The following is a 12603-nucleotide window of genomic DNA, read 5'->3' as shown; positions in this document are numbered from 1 at the left end:
TCTGTGGTTCAGTGGTGATGACAGACAGTCCTAAACCCCAAACCTGCCTCAGCATTTGGTACCATCTGAATACAAGAAGTATTTAAATGTGCATAGAAGAAGGGTGAAATTACTGCCACAGTTTTACTAGAATCATAATCAGGAATGTCCAAGTCCCACTACAGTCTACAACGCAAACATTTAATTTGGAGTTTATGTACTTTGATTTGTTCTGTATTCACTTTTCTGTAATTGGTTTAATTCTAATTATAAAGCAGAAAGCCAGACACTCTTCTCCTGTTTTAAGTTAATGAATCTAAAGGATTAGCCAAATTACTAGAATGTATGAATGTAAAAATACTAGGGAATTTTAATTGTGCAACATATTAATGCTCATGTTGATTTTTATTTGGGTTTTTCTTAAATCCAGAGTTTTGACAGCAGTCTCACTAAAAGTAGTTTCTTTACGGGTGAATGACAGATATGTGCAGGTAGTAAGAATCCTTACATACAAATATTTTTCCCTTTCTAAGAAGTTGTTATCATGTAAGTCTGAAATGTTCTTGTTTGCAGCAGAGATTTGCCTTCTAAATGTGAGTATGCAACTGCAGACAACAAAGCAGACTTTTAAGATCTTTGAATCAGAGCACTGGCAATTTGAATCTAAAATCCAGGAGATGCCCACAGCCTGAACTTCTTACATTAAATGTAATTTTACCACACAGTGTTAAAAATAACATTTCAGTTAGAACTTGGATGAGTGTCAGATTGAGAGGTCACTGAATCACTGAATCATTTAGGTCAGAGAAGACCTCTGAGACCATTGAGTCCCACCTTGTCAACGAGACTGTGGCACCAAATGCCATCATGTTAGTTGTTTCTTGAACACCTCCTGATGGTGACTCCACTGCTGCCCATGGGGCAGTCCATTCCAATGCTTAACCACCCTTTTGATGATGAAATTCCTCTTGATGTCCAACCTAAATCTCCCCTGGTGCAGTCTGAGGCCACGTCCTCTTGTCCTGTCACTTGTTACCTGGGAGAAGATGCCAACCCTCACCTCGTGGCAGCCTTTGCTCAGGCAGCTGCGGAGAGCATGAAGGTCTCCCATGCCTCCCTTTTCCAGGTTAAACACCCCCAGCTCCCTCAGCTGCTCCTCACAGGGCTGGTGCTCCAGACCCTTCCCCAGCTCCCTGCCCTTCTCTGGACTTTCTTCTCATGAGTAATCGGACACAGTTGAGTTATAACTGCACCAGTGCTGAGTATGAAGGCACAATCCCTGCCCTGGTCCTGCTGGACACACTATGGCTGATCCAGGCCAGGATGCCACTGGCCTTCTTGGCCCCGTGGGCACACTCTGGCTAACGTTCAGCTGCTGCTGACCAGCACCCCCAGGCCCTTTTCCCCTGAGCCACCTTCCAGACACTGTGTCCCCAGCCTGTAGCTGTTTTGGCCAAAGTGTAGGACCTGGCACTTTGGCTGAACCAACACATCCTAAAGGATCTGCAATTCCTGCCCTGCTCTGCACCTGCGCAGTCATTCTGCACAGTTTACTCTTATACACAGATCTGCGTTCCTTCCCGTCTCACGGAAAAGATGTATCGGCTGTACCCGCTGAGTACCTGACGCGCCGGGCACGGCGGGGCGCGGGCGGCTCCGTGAGGCGAGGCCGGGCCGCGGTGCCGCCTCCGCCGCTCGGTCCCGCCCCGTGTCCGGGGCCGCGGGCGGGGCGGGGGCGCGGCCGCCGGCGCGGAAGTGACGGAGGGTGGCGGTGACGCCGTTTTCCCGCGGTTCGGGCGGCGGGCGGGGGCCGGGAGCGGGAGCCGGCGGCCCCTGGTCAGTGCCGCCCGCGGCGGGCGCTCCCGGCAGCCGCTCCCGCCATGCCGCCCAAGCCCCCGCGCAGGGCGGGCTCCGCCCGGACGCAGCGCCCCAGCCCCGACGGCGGCTCCGCGCCGCCCGCCGCCCCCCGGTAAGCGGTGCCCGGGCCGGGGGCGGGCTGGCGGCGGGCGGGCCGGCCCGGGGCTCTCGGCGTCCGGCGGTCCGGGCTGTGGGGCGGTGGCACCTGGGACGGCTCCGGCAGCGGGCGGTGTGGGTTCCGTGGGCGCCCCGCGGTCCCGTGTCCCCGCTGGCAATGTGCGATGCTTTTCCCAGGGTCGAGGTGGGCGAAGCGGACTTCGTCGTGCTCTGTGATGCGCTGAAGGTGTCGGAGAGCGTGAGGGAGAAAGCGTGGAAGACGTACGAGAGCTTGTCGGCAGCGGACGGAGCTCTGGTGAGTAGCGCTGCTCGTAGCATCGCTCGGCATCAGAGTTCTGTGCCCCAGCTCACATACTGAGCCGAAACTTCGCTGCAGCGGCCGCCGAGGGTCCCACGGCCAAAGCTCATGTACTGTGACTTAGCTTTTTCCAAGTGAAGGTAGACTTGGAAAGAAGTGGGATGTTGCCATGTTCATGTCTGTGTAAACTAGCTTCTGTAGATTGCCCTTTTTTGTTAATATTTTGTTATAAATGTACGTGCTCAGGAGTCCTTTTAGGTTACTAACAAGTGGCAGTAGAAAACAGCAGCATGCAATCAGCTAATTCTTTGAACTGCAAGTTATTTCAAATATGTCTTAGTCAGCTTTATACAGGCAGCCTTGCTGCGTGTTTCTGTGTATTTTTCCCCCTCTGTATCCTTTATGAGGCTGCAGAAAGGGAGATTACTATTGTAGAGACAGGAACGTTTGCTTTTTTTGTTGCATAATGTTAAACCTGTGCTTATCGTTGAGGCATTTCCGTTCAAAGTTAGTCATTGGGCATGTGTAAACAGCTTAATAAAGTGTTAGGGCCTTTCTTGATTTTTGCTTTTCCTTCTCCTCAGTATGACTGCTGTGTCAACAAGCTGGCTCAGAGAACAGCTATAATACAGCTAAATCATGGCAGAAGCTTTGTTAAAGAGTCAGGATGCAGTTTTAGAATACCCAGCTGGGGTATTATTCCCACAGTGGGCACTTGCGTTGATGTGCGTGTTCTGACTTCTGCTTACCCTTCTGCAGCTTGAACTGTCACTACTAATAGTTTGTAATCTGTGTTTTTTAAACTGCAGTGTGGCTATACCAAGTCTTGATACATTCTCATCACAGAGTAATAACAGCATGGAAGAGAGACTGTGCACAGCTCTTTCAGTAACAGATACAATTTCTTGTCACAGATGTTCATGGAAGCATTTACCTAAAAGCATAGTTGAGTTCCCCTGTAAGAATGAAAACAGGAGTAGTCAGGTCCCTTGACTGAAAAAAAAGCAGGGCAGGTTGCAGTATAATCCTGCAAATTTCATTTACAGGTGAAGTTTTGTTTTCACTGATTATTACTTTGCAGTGGCCAGATAAGATACATGGTGTTTGAAACCTTACAGCATCTGATTGCTTCCTTTACCTATTCAGAACCAGATCTTCATTATGATATATAACTAATATTTGTTGTCTTGCAAGTAAAATTGATTGTTGAGAGCCTTTCAATGTACAGGGGAAAAAAAAATCTACATTATATTTCAGTCCAGGGCCTTTCCCTCAAACTTAGAGCTGTATCTGCAGGGTGTTGAAATGAGTAAGCTGTCAAGTGTGTGCCTCCATGGGGATCTGGAAGGTGCTGGAGTTGCTACTTCTAGCTGAGAGCAGGCTTCATCTGACTCTGAAGTCAAGCAAGTTTACAGCCTGGCTAATTGCTGCTTCTTTTCCCAAGTCAAGCTGCTGTGGTGAGCCTGGCTTCTCAGGACGACTGTCTAGTTCAAGTTGCAGGGATTCAGGAGGAGGCTGTTCTTTTCTTCCCTCTGGAAAGGTGTTATGTTGGAGGGGCTGTCCCAGGGTTTGTCCTGCAAGCACCAGCTGCACGTGTTTTAATCAGTGAGGTTCAGCAGTAACCTGTTCAGTTCTGAGCTGGAGCAGAAGCTGTGTAGCAGCTTTCTCAAGTAAAAAGTTGAACAGCAGGCCACCAGCTGAGACAAATACTTACCAGAACACTTCTGTTTTGCAGTGTAGTTGGTTTGACTTGAGGAAGCTTAAATCAAAAGGCTGCTGATGGAAATAGAGGTGGCATCCAAAAGTCCCCCTCTCAAGCCATTTACAAAGTACAAAGACCTGAAACCTTGTCTTTCTTGGCTCACTGGCCTTATTTTATTGTGGTTGATGTTAGAATTGTGCCTGCCAAATCTCTGAGGATGTGAAGAGCACGTGTAGTGGTAACTGGGAAGCAGTGTGGCCCAGACTTTAGGTGCTGTGGTAACTGGCAGATATTCAGGGTGCAGATGTGGTTTGGATGCAGTCTGAACATCTGCTGTATCCTTGCTCAGTGAATGTTTAGTGACTTGAGATGAAAACATCTTGTAGTGCTGTCCTTTTTGAGTCGCTCAGGGTGCGTGTGCAGTGACTCCACAAACTGGGTGCATGTGGCTTAAAAGTATAAAGCAGTTATTTTTGGCAGGCCTATACACAAAAATTGCTAGAATGTAGTGACTTACCAGCCTAAATGTGCCTGTGCTACAGTGAGATATTTTACTAACCAGGTAGGCATCAGCCAGGAGGAGAGAACTTATCTGCTGCTCCCTGGAATGAATGCTAATGCCTACTGGAGCCACTGCTTTTTTTCCTTCACGATGTCACACCTTTCCACTCTGATATTTTTTCTTTTGAGCATTTGAGCTACTAGTGATGATACTTTGAAATTTCAGCTTTCTTATCTTGCACTTCTTTCCATGCTCTGTAGCTTTCCTTGCAGTGCTCTCCAGTTATCTGTGTCCACAGCATGTGAGTCAAGGATATACAGATGCACCCTCTTCCAGCTGGGCTGCGAGTCCTTGAAACAGCTGAACCTCTTTGAGAGGTGTGGAGGAGGAGGAAGGTGGCAAGAGAGAGATTGTAACACAACTTTTCTGGAAAATGTGGCTGACCTGTAGTTGTAAAAACCAGGTCTGCAGAGGGGGATTGCTCAAAAGCATCACAGCTGTCTGTTAAATATGTTGTTAAATATCCTGGTGTTTTCCTTCATAGCAGGAGAATATTAAAGCTTCACTCTGTGACAGCCAAGTTTAATGACATTCTTCTACAATAAAATGGTAACTAAAAATGTCTTAGAACCCCAAATGCTGAATCAGCACTCTTGGTGTGTGGGCTGAAGGAAGGTATCTGATGTGTAATCAGAAAGATGTTTCTTTTTAAATTCTTTTGCTGTCTGGTGAACTCCCACACAAGCTTATTGTGAACATGGAAGTGTTTATCTAAACAAGAGCTTTTCATTGGTGTCATACAAATATTTTTGTTCTCTCTATCATTTCTTTATCAAACCAAGCTACCTAGATGAACAGAATCTTTTAGAGCTGTAGTTTTTACAGTCTTAGTTTCAAAACTTTTACACACTTGTTTTTATGGCTTAACATTGGCTCTGATCCTTGCTTCTCTTGTACTCTTAATTTTTTGTAACTCTCCTGAAATCTGTATTATGAACCAAAATGCTTATAAATTCCAGATGGAATGAATAGATTTAGTGGAATTACTGATGTACCTTGGTGAGCAGCAGGTGATTGTTGGTGTAAGGGATATTAGAAGCAGTCCAGGAAGCCATACTAATACTGCTGTGAAGAATCTCAGGGCATGTTTGTTATGTTCTGCTACTGTTTGTTTTGGTAGAGAGCAGCAAAATGAGAATCTCAAGTAGAATATGGGGTGATACAAGCAGGAAAGAAAAGCTTGAGCAAATTGTTGCTGAATATATTGGAAAGAACCCATGTGAGGAACAGGATGATTTGGTGACTAAATTGGAACCAAACTTCTCCAAAGAAAATGAAAGTGGTTTAAGAAGTTGATAGAATTTGGAGTCTGCCAAGGACCTTAAGGCATTAGGGTCTGCTAATGCTTCGAGCTCATCAGCTTAGTTAGCTGTAATATGTGGGGCGTGGGTAGGAGCTCCATTTTTTGTTGGCTGTTCATAGCACTGCTGGGAAATGTGGCTCACTGTTCTCCTGCTGCAGCTCAGCTGTTCAGAGTCAGGAATTCCTGAGCCATTTTTATCAAATATTTGTCTAACCCACTATTTAAAAAATTGTCGTCGTGCAAGATCTGCAGTCTTCATAGTTAGGTTTTCCTAGTTTAGCTTTATTTGCCCATTTGTTTTATTCCCCCAAGTACTGTGCTAATTTGTTCCTGTTGTAATTCAAGCCAGTGGTGTAAAATTCTGTACCAGCCAGTTCTGTACCCCATGAGATATGTATTATTGCTGCCTTTTCTTTTCCTTCAGAAAGTCTCTAGCATATGAAGACGTTCTAGGCATTTTTTCTTGTCTCTAATTACTTTTCTTGTCTCTAATTACTTTTCTTACATCCTGAAATTCTCCCCAACTGGTATGCAGATACTGCAGAGCACTTGATTTGTGCAGGAGTTGAACTGCTTTCTTAGTGAAGAAATTAACAGGTAAACTGTTGCTTAAGTTGAGGAATGAAGTAAAGACTACTGAAATATGGAAGGTTGGTCTGCATAGACAAAAGAGTTCATGTTCAGCAGGCCAAGTGTCCCCAGTCCATAAAATTTCACATTTAAATTGAAAAAAATCCTTTTGGTTGTGGTTTCTTATTAAAAAGAGAATATTTTAATTGGTAAGCCACCTCATCCTCATGTTAAAAGGCAGAGAGGCCTCTTGCTTTTGACAAAAGCATGAAACACATATGAGCTAATGAAGTATTTTCTGTCTAGACTTTGTCTCTAATTTATAGAACTGTAGCTGAACTGAACCTGAATCCATTGAAACTTTGGATGCATGAGCAAAATTACAGCTATTTTAGGATCCTCTGTTATTAAAAAAAGAAGAGCTACTGAAAGTCCCAAAACAAACAGATCATCTCCATGGCCTCTTGCTGATGATATTCAGTATCTTAGCAGCAGATGGGCCGCTTGTATGTGCCCTTGGACTTGAAAAGCTCAAGCAACTGGTGTAGAGTTTTTTTTTACTCATCTTCTGCCTATCCTGAGGAGAGATTGATGACTTCTCCAGTCTTGCTGCATGTAAAAGTGTAATGGGAACTTTGCATATCAGATGAACTATTTTTACTACTTCACTACTTTCCATTGCCTTCATTACTTTCAGCTAGTATTTCATTTGAATTTGATCTCCTCTGTTGTGAACTAATAACAATCTTCTATCCCAGACAATGTTCAATAGAAAATTTAAACCTGGTATTGCTGAAAAAATGAAGGATCTGTCTTTACACAGAACTTCCTAAATGTAGACAGGGCTTATAATGGTCGCAGATTTTTTTCCCCCTGGGGTATTCTTCCTGCAGGTTTTTATTCTGAACAGTTTTCTATTGTCAGAGCTTCTTGAGTCTACTCTCCAGTCATCTTCCACCCACTGTAATCAGAAACATGTAAAGTCAGTAAATGGTTTGAGTTGCAAGGGACCTTTAAAGGTCACCTCGTTGCAACCCCCTGCCATGGGCAGGAACACCTTCCACTAGAGCAGATTGCTCAGGGCCCCATCCAACTTGGCCTTGCACACTTCAGGGATAGGGCATCACTTCAGGGATAGGCAGCTTCTCTGGTCAGCCTGTCCTGGTGTCTCACCACCCTCACAGTAGAGAATTTCTTTCTAATCCTGATCTAAACCTGCTCTCTTTCAGTTCAAAGCCATTTCCCCTTGTCCTATTGCTACATGTCCTTATAAAAAATACCTCTCCAGCTCTCTTATAGCTCCCTTGAGGTACTGGAACATGCTCTAAGATCTCCCTGAAGCCTCTTCTTCTCCAGGCTGAACAGCCCCAACTCTCTCCAGCCCCCTGATCACCTCTGTAACCTCCTTTGGACTATCTCTAACACATGTCTGTGTTCTTATACCATCAAGCTAGTTCTCCATATTGATTGGAATGTAGTAACAGATTTTATGTTAGGAAGCCAAGTTCCATATCTTCCTCTTCAAAAATCAGGTGCTTGATATTTGCAGTGAGACATCCTATATCCCATTTGGTTCAAGTATCCATCTGTGTTTGCATATTTTTCGTGTGCATTTCCCTTGACCTTCTTTTACTCAGCAGCATTTGAAGTTTCTATTCCTGGGTCACTTTTGTAGGCTGTCACCAAAATTATCATCAGTGTTGGCAGAAGAGTAAACATCTCTAACTGCATACTAGAGCTGAGACTTCCTGTGACCATCTCCTCCTTGGGACTGATTAACTCTGGAGAACCTCTGGAGGCAGGGAACACAAGTTATTCCTGTTAGTGCCTTTTAACACCTTTCAGCTACATTTGGAAAGAAGAGAAGCCAGAATCCCATTTTACAATAATTAAATGTTGGATGAGCATTTTAAGCTAATGACTTCTCCCAGGTTGTTTTCGCTAGATTTAAATAAACTAGTCATCTGGTAAAAATCATATTGAATAAAAGTAATGGTAAGTCCAGAATGAGAAATGTTTTGTAAGAGTTTTAGATCTTTTCTACAGAAAACTATATTGATTCAACAGAACATTGCCCAAAGTTATAGCATGGGTCCCTTGGAATCCTAAATAAAAGATGATAAAAAGAGAAAGAAATCTGTGTGGACTACTAGATGTTAAATAATTTTAGGGCTAGTGATTGGTAAGTATGCTTTGCTTCATGATGAGTTGCATTAAGGTCACTGCAAGTCATCTTACTGAAACTGAAGGACAGCCAAGGGCAGATGTTGAGCTGTTGTCCTGCCATATCAACAAAGATCTTGAGTCAGACTGGTGTAGGACAAAACCCTCAGAAATTAATTTCTGGCTATGAATTTGTGTTCATTTCATTCCTTTCATTTCATTTAATTTCTTCAGTGCATTCCCATGCATCCAAATCCCTCTGAGATGAATCATCTACTTTGGCTGTAAACAAAGCAAAATAGCTGGAAGAAGTGATGCTGCTGTGTTTTTTGTTCAGCAGTCAACTTTAACTCATAGGAAAGAAGAGGACTTTGGGAGGGAAGGAGTGTGAAGAGTGTGACTTGCCAGGAAGACATCATCTTATTTCTTCTCCCCTTCCCCTGCCCCATGATGTTTATATTTGTTCTGGTTTCAGCTGGAATAAAGCTGATTTTGTTCCCAGTAGCTGGTATAGTGCTGTGTTTTGGATTTAGCATATGAGAATGTTGACAGTGCTGACATTTTAGTTCTTGCTAAGTAGTACTTGCCCTAAGTCAAGGACTTTCCAGGTTCCCATGCTCTGCCAGTGGGCATGCACCGAAAGATCTGGAGAGACCATGGCCAGGACAGGTGTCCTGAACTGGCCAGAGGGGTATTCCATACCAAAGAACATCATGCCCACTATATAAATTGCATTGGAGTTGTGCTGGGAGTTGCTGATTGCTGCTCAGGGATGGGCTGGGTGTGGTGAGCAAATGTATTGAGCATCACTTGTTTCTGTTGGGTTTTATGTCTCTCTCTGTCTTTCATTTCCATTACAATTATTATTAATGTTGTTATTATTGCTGCATTTTATTTTGTTCCAGTTATTAAACTGCTCTTTTCTCAAGCTGTGATGGTTGGTTTCTGACACACCTCCTCACTCTGGGGATGAGAAGTGAGCAAGCAGCTGTGTGGTACTTAGTTGCTAGCTGGGGTTAAACCATGACAATATTTATGGATTAAAATCACTGCAATTTTCATGCATGGCTATGGCAGATACCTTATTTTCCGAGAAAACTGCAGTTCACCTGTGTCTTTGGTTGTTTTAACCAGCAGCAGCTGGTGGGATAGTCCCATTCTGGTGCTCTTTCATGTTTTCCTCTCCTTCCTGTCTCAGCTATGTTATAAGGCAGGCATGCTGAGGTGCTGCTCACCTTTTCTTGGCTACTAGGAAAAAAAACCCAACCCACAATCTATTTATCTTGGGTTTTGTGTAATTTTTCTTGTTAGGCCAGCAGTCAGCCAACATCTTGTGTTGAGGAGAAGTTGTCCAAAGCATCCTGTACCTTCAGCAATGGGTGTGGGAGTAGTCCTGATACTGGAGTTTGGCCATCTGTAATGGTTTGAATCTCATGGATGGCTAGGCTGCCTCTGAGGCTGCCTTTTTGTTTAATGCTAGAAACAAATGAGTTATTACCCCCAACCATACTGGACAAGGAGTTTAAAGGTTGTTCTTGCAAAACCAGACCTCTCTGCTATCAATTAAAGCATTGCTGTGGCCTTCTAGCACTCATCCTGCCAGAGCTGAGCTAGGCTGCCCAGGAAAGCTGGGCTTGTTTGCACAGGCAACAAACCAGGAACAATTTCATTGCTTGGTGGCACTCAGTCCTCCTGCCCCGCAAGATGTTGTATTTACAGGACAACATCATGGCCTGAGTTTGCAGGAGCATGGAGTGAAATGAACTTATTTAATAAACAAGGTCAGCTGACTCCAGGGGCAGGGGTATGCTCACTGTGAGTAATCTTCCCTCTTGGTAGTTCACTAGCTAGCATTAACCTGCATAATTTGTTATATCCCTTTGTATATCAACAAATGCATCTCTGTCTGTCAATAGCTTATTTCAAAGTAATTTTCTCTTGTGCAAGGAGATGTGATTTGTAGAAACACTCAAACAGGAATGCAGGAAGAAAATAGTGACTTAAATAATTGTCAGTTGTCACACTGTTGAGGGTGGCTGGTTAGTTTTGCATTGAAGCCTGTTCTATAACTATTAACAATTGCACAAGCCAGTCAAAGTTTTTCTTCTTTGGAGAAAGCCCCCAGCCACTCTTCCCTGTTTTATAAATGCTGTTCCCAAGAAAGACACAGAGCAACTGTCACCAAAACAAAACAAAATGTTGGCAGTATTAGTGAAATTGTATCATTTATGGGCGCAGTGGGTTATTGGTCATGGTTACACTGCTGAATAAGCAAGGACGTGAGTGGATGCAGACAGTGCAGAGGATTTTGGAGCAGGTTTGGAATACTGCATAACATAGAGTGAGGTTGGTCTGGTGCAGTCTTACTCTTATTACCTTTGGAGAACATTTTCTAGAGTGAGCAGGCCCCTGCAACTTGCACTGGTATTGTCTAGGAGGTAACTAGGTGGAGTGATTGGGGAAAGGATAAAAAAGGCTGGGGAGTGGCCTAAAGCTAGGCAGTGTGGAAGAGCAGGAATGCAGTGTTTCCATTCCCTTGCTCCTGGTGCTCCATTTCACCTCTGTCCTCCAACGCATGTCATGTCCAACCTAGAGCTGTGGAGAATGCATTCAGATCCTGCTCCCTTGCTGTGGGCCTGGGTGGTGTTCAGTTTTATTTACAAGGATGCTGGATATCTGAAAAGCATTTTACAAGTTTGCTATTTCTGCAGTTTTGGCCTGCACCCATGCCTAGTTCTGTCTTCAAGATAGCTTTGTTTCCAAAACTTGGGATATACCTGCTTAAGGGTTTTTTTCCCATGATTCCACAAGTCATTGTTCTTCAGGGGTTTTCCACTGAGTTGCTGTTTTGGTGGAAGGGTATTGGAATCTTAAGTGATACCTGTCTGGCTTCAAGTGAATGGCTTGTGAGCCATCATCAGGAGTTCTGCTCCATGTGGATTCCATGTCTGTCATTGTGGGTTGGCTTCTTTTGATGAAGGATGATTGGTTATAACTTGCACTTTCTAAACAGCACAAAGCAGACCTTAAATGTAGATGTATGGTAGGAAAATGGCTGGAAGTGCTTGTTACTATCAAACTTTACTAAGCAGAGATGGGTTTGTGGTTCAGCAAACCACGGTGATGAGTGGTTGACACAGTTGTACTCATTTGAGTGTTTATTGCCTGTCATTGTAAAGATTTCAGTTTTGTTTTTATGGTTTGGCTTTTTATTCCTTAACTTTCAGTGTGTTGTTATGATCAAATATGGTAATTTAGGAAAAAAAAGAAATCATTACTTCTGCTCTGCAAAAACATTCCATGGAACCAAAGCTTGTATTTTGAAGCTTTGCTGAATTGTATGGGTAAAATTGATCCTGTACTGTAGGAATAAAAGTTGAAATGCTCAGTCTTTCACCTGTATTGTAAAACCTGGAATGGTTTTCTGTTATAAAATAATTGGCTGTCATAGTCAAATGTTTGAGGATGTTTTGTTTAACCATTTCCAATCATGTTTGGACTAATTATTGTATTCCATGCATTACCCATTTCTGTTGATTAATAAAAACTCTTTCCTCTCTTTTTTCAAAAAGGCTTGCAACACAAAGAAAAAGGAAACATGGGGTGTATGTATCTTTATTGTAGCAATTGATCTGGATGAAGTGACATTTACTTTCACTGAGCTTTTGAAAAGTATAAAAATGAGGTAAGTGAGTTCAAGTGTGTGAATTTAGATTTTAACAATTAACTTGTCAACATTTTTATGAAGGGAATGTTTTCAAGGCATAGTGAATCTTTGTACATATCAGACTAGTTGATTTTACAATGAAAGTTACTTACAGAAATTATGAATATACTGGTAAACTAGAAGTTGAGGGAGCAGTGATATTGTTGGATTAATCTGTAGTTGGCTTTGGTTGTATCACTCATCTCTTTGTTCTTGCTCTTCATAAAGTATTCATTGGTTCAGGTTGGTGCAAATTGCACTTAAAATATTTCTTTATTTCTTTCCCTCTATGATGATTTTCCATAAAACCTTTTTCCCAGCATTAGGCTTAGGCTAAGTCAAGAAG

At 43.3% G+C, this 12603-nt stretch overlaps 1 protein-coding gene across 1 annotated transcript in view; it reads left to right on the top strand.

Moving 5' to 3' along the window:
* The first annotated feature begins 1798 nt into the window (after window positions 1-1798).
* RB1 (RB transcriptional corepressor 1) overlaps window positions 1799-12603 on the top strand; it is a 71505-nt gene continuing 60700 nt past the window's right edge. The window contains exons 1-3 of the mRNA XM_058825700.1: window positions 1799-1948; window positions 2131-2248; window positions 12124-12236. Of these exons, the coding sequence (XP_058681683.1) occupies window positions 1860-1948; window positions 2131-2248; window positions 12124-12236 (320 nt within the window). The 5' untranslated portion in view covers window positions 1799-1859. The remainder of the gene's footprint in view (window positions 1949-2130; window positions 2249-12123; window positions 12237-12603) is intronic.

Source organism: Ammospiza caudacuta, chromosome 2 (assembly GCF_027887145.1).
Source record: "Ammospiza caudacuta isolate bAmmCau1 chromosome 2, bAmmCau1.pri, whole genome shotgun sequence".
Lineage (NCBI taxonomy): Eukaryota > Metazoa > Chordata > Aves > Passeriformes > Passerellidae > Ammospiza > Ammospiza caudacuta.
This window is presented reverse-complemented; position numbering and strand designations above follow the sequence as displayed.